At 47.0% G+C, this 13,548-nt stretch overlaps 1 protein-coding gene across 1 annotated transcript in view; it reads right to left on the bottom strand.

Moving 5' to 3' along the window:
- Positions 1 to 13,548, bottom strand: part of Mad1l1 (mitotic arrest deficient 1 like 1) — a 312,487-nt gene that overhangs the window by 295,893 nt on the left and 3,046 nt on the right. Inside the window, exons 2-5 of the mRNA XM_090329856.1 lie at positions 9,401 to 9,563; positions 5,642 to 5,782; positions 3,102 to 3,281; positions 432 to 556 (exon numbers count right to left, since the gene is read on the bottom strand). Coding sequence (XP_090185982.1) covers positions 432 to 556; positions 3,102 to 3,281; positions 5,642 to 5,782; positions 9,401 to 9,550 — 596 coding nt within the window. The 5' untranslated portion in view covers positions 9,551 to 9,563. The remainder of the gene's footprint in view (positions 1 to 431; positions 557 to 3,101; positions 3,282 to 5,641; positions 5,783 to 9,400; positions 9,564 to 13,548) is intronic.

The raw sequence follows: 13,548 nt of genomic DNA, 5'->3' as shown, positions 1-13,548 counted from the left end.
GTATGGCTGCAGGTACCAGGGGGCTAGTAGGGCCTGCCCAATCATCTTTCCTAAGAACAAAATGCTCCTTAGACAATAACTGCTCAGGGTCAGGGACAACGCTTCAGGCCTTCCACATACCACACATCCATGTCTGGTTTGGTGCGTTCTCTGCCCCTGGAATGTCTTTCCCAGATAATGGCACCGGACCCATGGGAAAGTCTGTACCTTGTTCAAAATCCAGCTCCTCCAGATCCTTCTCCAGCATCCTACTCCAAGAAACCACACCCTCAGAAAGGAAGCAGCTCTAGTTCTGGCTCAGGAATGTTTAAGATACTATCCTGCTCTAACACTCATTGTCTTGGCTTCAGAAACCTCAATGTTGGTCCCTTCTACAATTTATGGAGAACAGTATTGGAGCCTAGGGCAGGGCAGAACCCTAGGCCCCTTACCTGTGCTTCAGGTCCAGCTGCTCCTTCAATTCCTGCTTCTCAGACTCCAGACGTTTCACCTGCACCTCCTGGTCCATCACACTCCACTGCATCTCTGAGACTCGCCCCTTCAAGGCATTGATGGTCTGAAAAGAGAGGGATGCCAGGCTACTCATTAAGGCCCAGTCTTGTTAGCAGAAGCCAACAAGAAAAGACCATTACCTATTCCTTTGCTATCTGGAGGCAGCGACAGAGTTCCTTTTCCCAGGAAGTTGGAGCCAGCTAGACAAATCCAACTCCCTACGGAGGCTCCCAGCCTGGACTTTGTCTGCCACAGGCTGATAGATGTGGGGCACACCCAGGCCTCAAAGAAAGCTGGTTCCATTGAAAGGCTCTAGAGCAAAAGCTACCTCTAGCCAGGATAGACCTAACCTGAAACCTGGTGGCCACCATGCTTGGTCAGCATCCCTGTCCACCAAGTACCCACCTTGTCTCTCACCATCATGTCCTGTGCCTACAACTCTCCCTCTGACAAGCGCTGTGCTGTGTTCTAAAAGTATGTGAGGATATAATCCAGACTGTGAGGGCAGCAAGTTCCTCTCTGAGATGCAAGACACAGGACGTGCTGTGAAAGCTGTCCTGACTGGAGAGGTGAAAGATAGTCATGGAGACACAACTCCCACACTGGCAAGCTGGTCCAGAAGCTGCTGGGGAGACAGTGGACCCAAGGGAAAGCAGACCCACAGCAGCTGCTTATCTAGCAGCCTCCAGGACAATGAGCCCACCTAAAACCAACACTGCCCTTCACTCTGGGGCACTCTGGGCAATGTTCCCTGCAACACCTGAGGGAAGAACAGGCTGTCCAGGACAATGAGAACAGCCAGCCCAGCTGTATAACCAAGCATGCAAATGAGACCCAACATCAGCCCCACAGAACATGCATGCAGGGGCAAGATGTTGGGCCCAGTAGCCTCACCATAATGTGCTGGATGGCCTGGCCCAGAGTGTCTCAGCACCTACAAAGAGGCCACATCATTTATTCCCTATCCTTGACAACTCACTGGAACACAGTAGCTCTGTTCCCCCGCACCCTCTGGGAAGGCATACAGAAATATCCTTCACCCAGCCAAGTACAGTGGCTCACACCTGTAATCCTAGCTACTCAGGAGGCTGAGATCTGAAGATCTCAGTTCAAAGCCAGTCCAGGTACAAAAGGACCTGAGACTCTTATCTCCAATTAAACTCTAGAAAACAGAAACTGGGGCTTGGCTCAAGGGTAGGGCGGTAGCCTTGAGCTGAAGAGCTCAAGGCCAGCACCCAGGCAGAGTTCAAGCCCTATGACCCACCAAAAAAAAAAAAAAAACCTTCAGCCCACCCCCAATCTGTACAGTTCACTCAGTCACAACAGTGCACATCAACCTAGCACTCAGAGGATGGAGGTATTAAATCATGTCCGACAAGGATTCAGGAACACTCTTGAGCACTGGGCACTACAATGGAGGACAGTGTCATGGGGGACTGGGGCTACAGCTTCACAGTGGGAAGAGCTATTCGCAATGACAGGACACCACAGCCATGGGCAGGCTGATTCAGGGGCTTGTCTCAGAAGCCCCACCCCCCTCCTTCATTGAGAGCATAGGCTCCCCTATACTCTAGCACAGAGTAGCACACGAGATCTGGGACCCACAGCCCATCCCAGCCAGTGCAGAGCAGGAGCCGACTTCTCTAAAAGCTGATCACACCTCCTCTCCTGCCAACACTCCTTCAGAAGACAGATGCAGGAACAACCTTAACATGCTCCCAGCGCTGTGGAGGCAAAAATAACCTGCAGCCTGCTCTGAGTCTATCAAGTGGAGAAAGCGTGTGGAGACGGAATACCAATGATGCGATGTAGCCTGGCCCTCCCCCCGGTGGTGCTCATCTGTCTCCTCTCGGCACCTGTGATCTTCAATACTGCACAAAAGGGACACAGAAGGTCAGGGGGATCTAGTTCCCATGAGTATCAACACTCAGGTGCACAGAAACACACAGACAAAGCCTCTGGACTACAATTCTGGTTCAAAGGCATTCTCTGATGCTGGAGATGCTAACAGAACTTCTGGTAATCAAAGAAATGCAAATCCAGAGGCACCCACTCGTTCACATCTTCAGGGAAAGGAAGAAAACCATGTTTCTGGAACCTAGAGCTATCTATGATAGTTAAGGCTATTGTGACACCAGAAACTCTAAAGCAGCTGTTAGCGCAAGCCAGCACCTGGCAGCAAAAGCCAGAGAGAATGGTACCAGGGGCTGTCACCCTGCTTAAGGGTCTGTCCCCACAAAACAATGCAGTAGAAGCAAATAGGCTGCACACAAGAAGCTATCTTCCATAAAGACACTGAGTGAATTTTTTTTTAAAGGAAAAAAAAAAAAAACACTTGAAAATAACAAAAGATCAATCAGCCAGCCATTAGATTCCCAGATAGAAATACCAAAAAAATGCTCAAAATATTAACAAAAATCACAGAAAGTAAATATTTTCACTATGATCATAGCCAAGCAAAAGTGCAGGTACACTGTGAGAGATATAATTTAAAGTGAATACATTTAGCACACTCATTCTTCTGCCTTGGAAAATAGCTAAAGGCCTAAGACTGACCCCCAGAGCCTCATTTCTGAGTCCATCCCCCCAGTCCTCCAGGCTACACTCACCTCACTGGCTGTAGCCAGGCTGTCCTCTTGCTCTCGCAACTGCTTGTTAGCAGTGTCCAGACTCTGCTTGCACTGCCTGTGGCGCTCCAGCTGCTCTTGTATCTTCTCCTCTGCTTCAGTCTCCCGCTCCTGAAGCTGCCGAATGCGCGCCAAGAGCTCCTGATTTCGGTCCACCTCACGCTGTGGACAGGGAAGAATTTGGCCAGAGTGAGGTGCAAATTCAAAAAACACCAAGACAGAGGCAGCTAGACCACTCAGGCCCATGGAGGAGCCACAGACCCATCAGCCCAGCCAGAGCAGAACAAGACTTGGACACCCATGCCAGTGCTCTTGACATAGCAGCAAGACAGGTCCCACTCTAAGGAGCCAGGCCCCAGGAGGTACTTGGCATGGATCACACCATGTTCTCATTACACTGTCGGCTCACAGGGGAGACCATCTTTGTAGGGAGGAGATGAAGTGTGGAAAAATCTAAAATTCAAAATCAGCCTTGGAAAGAAGCTGGGCTTCTGCAACAGCAGATCTTGATGAATGCACTGAGGCTATCCTTAAATGAGTGCCTTCCTGCAACCACCAGATGATTGAAGCAAGATACGGCACAGATAATGGCCTGCAGACACAATTACTTTACACGAGAAGACCTACTAACCCCACAATCCACAAGGACTTGACATGTTCTCTGTGAGCCACAGAGAAAGGGCAGGAGCTGAATCCTGGTAGGATATGGGTAAATGCTGATCACCAAAGCCCAGCACTGCTGTTTTCTCCCTGCCTCCATGGAAGCTGTCCACACAAGCTACCCCTACAGCCACTAAGAACAATCCCAGACCAAAGAAGGTTTAACAGAAGCCCACATGGTGCAGACTGCAGCCCTGTGTGGGGAAGGCTGACCCATACCTCAAAGGGACTAAAGAGAACATTTACTGCAAGTGCACCTCCTGAACATTCAGTAGATCCTAGCTGAACAAGCATGCTTCATTAAAGGCACACAACTGTGTACAGCCAGTGTTTTGAATGCATGAGGCTCTTAGCTAAGGCAAACAGGAAGGGATACAAGGAAAGAAAAAGGGATAGTCATGGCCATGACATTGTCTCTATGGATACTACATGTTCCCAAGCACAGAAAAGGGGTTCAGCAAACTGTTCTTACCACCTGTTATTTCCACCTGTTCTATCCACCCATGGCCAGATGGCTCCTGAGCCCGACTCATGCCTATGGGTAACAGAACAACAGGCCATGCTCATTTATCCCTCTGTGTCCTTGGTTTTCCCCAAGAAAGACCATGCAGTGACACCACTCACACACACACACCCCCATCATGAACATCAATGTTCTAATCACCCACAAAGCTAGAACTAGTGCTGGACACTAGAGACCCAGAGTCAGGCAGATCCTTCCCACAAGGGACTCTGCAGAGAAATGGCCCCAGAGTCCTTCTGTGTGGGCCACAAGACCACTTGATATTTTCAAGGGCCCCTGCCACCTAATAAAGACAGCCCACTGAGCCCAAACAACACACCATTACCAGGAATCTGCATCCCAAATTCAAACAGACCTATTAGCAGCTGTTCCCATCAGGCTTAGGCTGAGCTCCAATAGTTCACACCTATATTCCTAGCAATTCAGGAGGTTCATATCTAAAGATCACAACTCAAAGCCACTTAGGCAGACAATTCCAAGAGACTCTTATCTCCAATTAACCAGCAAAAAGCCAGAACTGGAGGTAAAAAAAGCACCAGTCTTGAACAGAAAACTAAGCAAGACCCTGAGTTTAAGCCACAATACTGGTACAAAAAAAAAAGTCCTATCAGACTAGGAAAATATATGTTATACATGTGTTATGCACACTTAGCAAGGCCTCTAGTAAAGTACTGTTAATCACCGTGCAAGAAACAGAAGTTCTGGGCCGGGAGTTTGGCCTAGTGGTTAAAGTGCTTGCCTAGCATGCATGAAGACCTGGGTTCGATTCCTTGGTACCACATACATAGAAAAAAGCCGGAAGTGGTACTGAGGCTCAAGTGGTAGAGCTCTAGCCTTGAGAAAATCCAAGGACATTGCTCAAGCCCTGAGCTCAAGCCCAGGACTGGCAAAAGAGAAAAGAAAAGAAACAGAAGTTCTTAAGCAGCACATACCTGACTCACAGGGCTGCTGGGAAGCCAGCAGCAATGCAGCAACCAGAGACAGGTGCTCTGCTGAGACCCTGCTATCACCTCAGCAGACCCAGAGTTGACCCCACACATTCTATACATCCTCACCCCACCTAGTATTCCTCCCACATCCCAATTCTTTCAGAGGGAAGAGGAAACAAAAGCCCAGCAGAGGCAGGTCTGTGGATACTACAGACTAACTAGGCAGTCAGCATAGCTATGAAGTCCTCCTTTGTGGTTGTCTCTACTTTAGGACACCATACCTTAGAATTGCTGGCCTGAGAAGAAAGGTCTAGCAGAGACCCAGAGGGCCCTTCCCTACCCCAGCCCTTAACCTCTGCAGCCTAGAAGATGCTACACACAGCTCCTGCCGCTGTCTCACCTGAACCCACCTCATAGTTCTTGGCGTTAGTGCTAGCTGCCCTCTCCAGCTCCACTCGCGCCCTCTTGTGACTCAGCTCCATCTGTATCTTCTCCCGCTCCATTTGGATGAGGTAAGTCTTTGAACGGATCTGTTCCACTTTTTCTTCCAACTGAGCCAAGCATATCCAGAGAGAAAGAGAATCATCAGTAGCCATGTCAAGCAGGCAAATGCCTCAACTCCACAGCATACTCTCCAAACACCATTCTCCCTAAGGCCCTGTACCAAGCCTGGGCCCCTGTTTAGGAAATGGATAGAAGACAATGAGAAAAAGAATAAGACAGACTTAAAAGGAGCAAGACAGCTGGACACTGTGGCTCACACCAGTAATCCTAACTATGCAGGATGAAGAGAGAGGCAGGATCTCAGATCAGAAAAAAAAAAAAAAGAAAGAAAGCTTCTCAGCCAATAAAGAGCAGGGTGTAGTGATTGCCCACCTCTTATCCTAGCTATGGACAATAAATAGGAGGATCATGGTCCAGAACAGACCCAGGCAAAAATGCAAGATACTATTCAAACAAATAACAAAAAACAAAAAGAGGGCTAGGGCTGCCTGGGGCTCCAGTGGTATAGCACTTGACCAGCAGTATAAGGCCAAATTCAAAGACCAGTACCATGAGGGAGAAGGGGAGGGTGAGGGTGAGATTTTAAGATACAATGTTAGAGTATGTTTGGACACAGAAAGTATTTATCTTTTATAACTATGTAACAAATTACCACACATTTGGAAAGTAATACACCACTCATTCATAAGCTAATTCTGGATGTCATAGGCCACTAGATTCTCCAATCAAGGTTGCCCACAGGTAAAATCATGGGCCAGGACTCTGGCTGTCCGGGGCTCAAGACCCTCTGGCAAGATGGAAACCTGAGGCCTATTTCCTTGCCCTGGACCTGGGCACCTGGAACCCTAGCCATATGGTTCCTCTCCCTCTTGTGCTGTGTATGAGTCTGACTTCTACCTATTAGAACACAGAACTTTTTACCCCCATTTTGACAGTAATGAGCTACACATCCACTCTCTTCCTCAGCTACCCAGCAACCTCCAATTATTTTACTTAGTTGGTTTTGTTTGTTTTGATCGGTTGTGGGGCTTGAACTCTGGGCCTGGGTGTTGTCCCTGAGCTCTTTAGCTCAAGGCTACCACCCTATCCTATACCAGGAGTCACAGCACCATTTCCACTTTAATTGGAGATTGGGGCCGGGAGTTTGGCCTAGTGGTAGAGTGCCTGCCTAGCATGCACTAAGGCCTGAGTTCGATTACATAGTACTACATACACAGAAAATACTCGAAGAGCAGGGCATGATGGCTCACACTTATAATCCTAGCTACTCAGAAGGCTGAGATCTGAGGATCAAGATTCAAAGCCAGCCTGGGCACAAAAGGACCTGAGACTCTTATCTACAATTAACCTGTAGAAAATGGGAAATGGGGCTTGGCTCAAGGGCAAGGCGGTAGCCTTGAACTGAAGAGCTCAGGGACAGCGCCCAGGTCAAGCTCAAGCACCATGATCCACAAAAAAAAAAAAAAAAAGAAAGAAAAGAAAAAAGAAAAAGAAAAAGCTGGAAGTAGAGCTGTGACTCAAGTGGTAGAGCTCTAGCCTTGAGAAAGCCCAAGGACTGTGCTCAGGTCCTGAGTTCAAGCCCCAGGACTGGCCAAAAAAAAGAGAGAGAGAGTCTCACAGACTTTAGTGCCTGGGCTGGCTTTGAACCATGATCCTCAGATCTCAGCCTCCACAGCAGTTAGGATTACCGGCATGAGCTACTGTGCCCAGCTTTATCTTATTTGACTTTATTTATGAGATAGTGTTTTGCTCTGTAGCCCTAGCTACTCTGTATTTTGCAATTCTCCTGCCTCAGCCTCTCAAATGCTGAGATTATAGGTATATACCTATACTCAGCTGGACCTAACTTTTTTTCTTTTCTTTTTTTAAATACTGGAATTTTAAACTCAAGACCTTAAGCTTGGTAGGCTGGTGCTCTATCACTTAAACCTTCTACCAGGAGCTGAGGCCCTGTCTTGCCTGTAGCCACCACCTCCTCCATCCCTCCCCTTTGTATGAGCTTGCTTGCTCTCTCTCCCTCTCTCTAGTCATGTGAATTGAACTCAGCCTGGGCACTGTCCCTGAGCTCTTCAACTCAAGGCTACTGTTCTACCCTTGAGCCAAGCCCCACTTCCCATTTTCTAGGGGTTGGAGATGAGTCTCAGGTTCTTTTGTGCCTGGACTGGCTTTGAACCTTGATCCTCAGATCTCAGCCTCCTGAGTAGCTAAGGCTATAGGGGTGAGCCACCATGCCCAGCGCCTGCCTGCCTGCCTTTCTTTCTTTCTTTCTTTCTTTCTTTCTTTCTTTCTTTCTTTCTTTCTGCCAGTCCTGGGCCTGAGCACTATCCTTGGGCTTTCTCAAGTCTAGAGCTCTACCACTTGAGCCAAAGTACCACTTCTCACTTTTTCTATGTATGTGGTACCAAGGAATCAAACCTGGGTCTTCGTACATACTAGGCAAGCACTCCTGGCTCTGAGCTGTGTTTCTGTATTCCTCCTACATTCACTTCATCACAACCCCCACCTCACTGTTATGTAGAGGTACTGTGGCTCAAGTGGTAGGGTACTAGCCCTGAGCAAAAGAAGCCCATGGCTGGGCCAGGAGTTTAACCTAGTGGTAGAGTGTTTGCCTAGTATGCTGGGCCATAAATTCCCAGATGTTTGCATCAAATGTTTTAAAGATAAAAGAACTTCTGGGCCGGGAGTTTGGCCTAGTGGTAGAGTGCTTGCCTAGCATGCACGAAGACCCGGGTTCAATTCCTCTGTACCACGTAACATAGAAAAAAGCTGGAAGCGGTGCCAAGGCTCAAGTGGTAGAGCTCTAGCCTTGAGAAAGTCCAAGGACAGGGCTCAGGCCCTGAGCTCAAGGCCCAAGACTGGCAAAAAAAAAAAAAAAAAAAAAAAAAAAAAAGTTACCAACTTCTTACTCAACCACAGTCCTTGCTGAGAAGGGCAGTATGCAACATGGAGATCTAAGAAACTCTATCCCCACCATTCAGCAGATGGTAAACACAAACCTTTCCTAGCTCACCTGCTTCAGGACACCCCTGCAGAATTGCTCTGTAGCACACAGTGGGGACAGGTCAAGACACTACTCCCTTCCTTCAGGCCCAGGCACTCAGCCCCACTGGGGCTGAGCCCACCACCCTTCAGAGTCTGGAATCCTTCAGGAGGCCTGACTCTTCTGTGATTTGTGGGAGCTCCCAAGAACTTGAAATGAAGCCAAACAGTACTGAATCAGGGTAAACCTCAAAATTCAGCCCAAAGTATACAAATCGCCCTCCATAGGCTGAGGCAGTGAAATGCCCAGGTTCTTCTCGGATTTCTCACAATGCAGATGGCCTCCTGTGCTTACAACATAGCCTCCCCATAAAAGGGGAGGATCCACTGGTGCTCCAAATCCCAAACCTGTCATCAGCACCCACAAGTTGATAAGTGGGAGCACAATACTGATCACTCACTGGAGAATGGCACCACATGCAGGGCACTCACTCACCAAGAAGAGACCTTGGCCTCCAATGATCACCCCAAATGCATGCATATACCCAGATGAAATCTTGACAATAACCATATACCACCCTATCCAGCCTACCCCTCCTAGCTGCTTACCTGAGGCTACAGGACTTGACCAGCCCCGCTGAGCCAAATGTCTACCCAGAGACATCACCTGGGCACATACGACTCACCTGCATGCTCTGCTGGTACTGCATCTGCAGAGAACCTGGGGCAGTATCGGACACATCTAGGCCAGATGTTCCTTCCACTCGCTGAGAAATAAAATTGTTCAAAGACCTCAGGGTGGACAAGACGGTGGTATTCTCCCCCAGGTCTTCCATGGCCAATGTCCTTCTGAGAGACAAAGAAAAGTCAGAGCCAGGGGCCGGGAGTTTGGCCTAGTGGTTAAAGTGCTTGCCTAGCATGCATGAAGACCCGGGTTCGATTCCTCGGTACCACATATATAGAAAAAAGCCGGAAGTGGTGCTGAGGCTCAAGTGGTAGAGCTCTAGCCTTGAGAAAGTCCAAGGACAGTGCTCAGGCCCTGAGTTCAAGCGCAGGACTGGAAAAAAAAAAAAGAAAAAAAAGAAAAGTCAGAGCCAATCTCCCAGATGTCATCTACTGTCACCTACAGCAGAGATTTGCATAACCTCCTCCTCAGCAGCCCTAAGCCCATAACCATGCTCTCTAGAGTTACTGTGAGCAAGAGCTATCCATTTCCAGCAGGAAATGAGGCACACAAGCATGCCACCAAGACTCCAAGCAGTGACCAGCCTGCACCCCAGACACTCAGAAGGCCACAGAAAGAAGTGGTCATCAGCTTAGTGGCACATCCCTCACAGGCATACCCACAAAACAGGTGGCCCCTGGGAATCAAACAAGGCCTACAGAATAGCAGAACAAGGGCAGTGATAATATATGAACAACAGCGCCAGTCTACCACTCCTGTATCTATACATCCTCCATCAACAGCCTCACAAAAAACTGAACCTCAACATGAAGATTAAGGAAACTCCAGTATACAGAAAAGACTTCAAGAGTCAATGATATAAACAGTGAGTATCTTTCAAATCCAAGATGCAGGATTAGAACAGTGCAAAGCAAAAAATCCCCTGCTGTGACACCCTGAATAGTTCTTAAAACTTAAGTAGTGGGACATCCTATAAATAGTCACTACAAAGAAAAGTTAACAGAATATGGATCTTTCCAAGAGAAATGGACTAATGTTTTTTTTGTTTTTGGGGGGTTTTGTTTTTTTTTTTACCAGTCCTGGGGCTTGAACTCAGGCCCTGAACATTGTCCTTGAGCTTTCTCAAGGCTACCACTCTACCACTGGGGTCACAGCACCACTGCTGGCTTTTTTCTATGTATGTGGTACCAAGGAATTGAATCCTGGTAATTGTGCATGCTAGGCAAGCTCTCTACCACTAGGCCAAACTCCTGGCCCAAGGACTGACGGTTTTTGTTTTTGTTGTTGAGTCAAAGGCAAACTTGTGTGCCTAATTTTTTGGCTGTGTTAGCAGTAATGAAAAATTCCAATCCAGAGCATCATTCAAGCTCAATACATGTGTCTGGACAAAATTAACACTCTTCAGTGGAGTTTGGTATCATAATAAGCCTCTTGCTCTAGGTCTCATTGAAACAGACAATGTTACCCAGATGGATTATGTTGTAAGTGAGCTCGTTGTACAGAAGAAGCTGAGGGCTTACCATAGAGTTTGAAAAAGTGCATGGTGGCTGCTGGGAGTTGTTAGCATCAAACTGACAGTGTTAGTTTGTCTCCAAACCACCTGAGATCAGATTACTAATTTAATACAAACCCTGAGGAAACACTAAAGGATTCTGCAGGGAAGTTCTGACTTTTCTCTCAGGATTGTGACAAGATCAACAGAAAAAACATTTTCTGCCCAACTGTCCATCTTCATTTGGGGGTAACTACAGCTTGGCAGGTGATAGAAATTGCTTTCACTATAGCTTTGCATAGCACCACAAGAAGGGAGATCTATGTGAGAGTCTTGCTTTACCAATAAAAAGCTTTGAGCTGACGTTAGAAAACTTAAGTGGCCTTAATGCAGATGGAGCTCCAGCCATGGCTAGCTTGCAAAAAAGGTTAATTGCATTTGTCAAGGAGAAATTAAACTGCCTTAGTCTTGATCCCAGAAATTTGATTCTACACCACCACTTCATACACCAAGTACATCCCTGTGCACAGGCTCTGCAGTTCAACAATGTGATATCATCAGTGGTGTCATATATACATTCCAACAAAAGCAGGTTTGCTGGGTGCGGTGGCTCACGCCTGTAATCCTAACTACTGAGGAGGCTGAGATCTGAAAATCTCAGTTCAAAGCCAGCACAGGCACTATGAAACCAGGAGACTCTTAATCTCCAGTTAATCAGTAGAAAACGGGAAGTGACGCTGTGGCTCAAGGGTAGGGCAGTAGCCTTGAGCTGAAGAGCTCAAGGCAACAACCAGGCTCAAGGGTAGGGCAGCAGCCTTGAGCTGAAGAGCTCAGGGCCTGTGCCCTGGCCCAGAATTCAAGCCCCATGACCCACAGAAAAAAAAAGCAGAGGGTTTAACAGCTGCCAATTTAAGGAGTTTATGAATGATCTTGCCTGAGTGTGGTGATCTTGCTTATCACTGTTATGTGCAGTGATCAATTCACAGGAATGCACTCATAAGGTTTTACAAACTTCATGGAGATGAAGGGAAACCCTCATGAGAGAACTCAGAGCCTGATTACCTACAATACAAAATCATTCTGTTGCAAAATAATAAAGAGCTGAAAGTGAGGCACAGCAACCTCCTACTGCCTGAGTTCTATAAAGGTTACATAAGCAGTAATAAATTACCCACTTTGAGGAGACAGGCATTGTAAAGTATATCGAGAAGAACTTACTGCAAGCAGTTCTTTTCAGAGCAAGAGTTGACCGAGCTCCAGACTAACCTATGCAAACCTGGAAACACAGCTGTAAGTAGCAACATCTGCAGTACTAGCTAACATCAAACACCTTAACCAAGAAGCAGACATGTGTTAGGTGCTTGATCAAACACAGCAGGTTAATTTTTAAGTTTAGAATCTATTTTTTTTTCTTTTGTGCCAGTACTGAGGCTTGTACTCAGGGCCTCATGTTCTCACTCAATTTTTTCACTTCCAGGACTATATCCCTATTGCTTCTAGATTTCCGCTTGTTTGCTGCAGAAAGGAGTCTTTTGGATTTTTCAGACTTCAAACTAAGATCCTCAGAGCTCAATCTCCAAAATAGCTAGGACTACAGGCAGAAGTCACTGATGCCTGACTAAACTGATAAGGTCACATGAATCAAGAATTTTGATATGAATACCCAAATGGCCCTTGGCAGAAAAGAAGTTACTCAACCCTTCCTTAGAACCCTTCCTTTCTTCTTCCCTTTTTTTTTTTTTTTTTTTTTTTTTTTTTTTTGCCAGTCCTGGGGCTTGAACTCAGAGTCTGAGCATTGACTATCCTTGGGCTTTCCTCAAAGCTAGTGTTCTACCACCTGCACCACAGCACCACTTCTCATTTTTCTATGTATGTGGTCTGAGGAATCAAACCCAGGTCTTCATGCATGCTAGGCAAGTACTCTACCACTAGGCCAAACTCCTGGCCCTTAGAATCCTTCCTTAGGCAGTTCTGATTGATTTCCTGTAAGCATAAGACTGAAAATATACCCATGAGCCAAGCACTGGTGGCTCATGCCTGTAATCGTAGATACTCAATCTGAAGATTGCAGTTCAAAGCTAGCACAGAAACCAAAAGTCTTATCTCCAATTAACCACCAGAAAACCAGAAGTGGTGCTATGGCTCAAGTGGTAGAACAATAGCTTTGAGCTGAAGAGCTCAGGGAGAGCATCCAGGCCCAGAATTCAAGCCCCATGACCAACCAAAACACACATACACACATACATACATACACACACACACACACACACACACACACACACACACACACACACACACGCACACACTCCATTTTTTAAAAACTGAGCCAGGGGGCCAGGAGTTTGGTCTAGTGGCAGAGTGCTCACCTAGCATGCATAAAGACTCGGGTTCGATTCCTTGGTACCACATACAAAGAAAAAAGCCAAAAGTGGTGCTGAGGCTCAAGTGGTAGAGTTCTAGCCTTGAAAAAGTCCAAGAACAGTGCTCAGACCCTGAGCTCAAGCCCAAGTCTGGAAAAAAAAAAAAAAAATTGAGCCAGGGCTGGAAATTTGGCCTAGTGGTAGAGTGCTTCCCTAGCATGCATGAAGACCTGGATTCCATTCCTCAATACCACATTCATAGAAAAAAACCAGAAGTGGTGCTGTGGCTCTAACGAT

This window comes from Megascapheus bottae, chromosome 3 (genome assembly GCF_031878675.1).
Source record: "Megascapheus bottae isolate mThoBot1 chromosome 3, mThoBot2.hap1, whole genome shotgun sequence".
NCBI lineage: Eukaryota > Metazoa > Chordata > Mammalia > Rodentia > Geomyidae > Megascapheus > Megascapheus bottae.
This window is presented reverse-complemented; position numbering and strand designations above follow the sequence as displayed.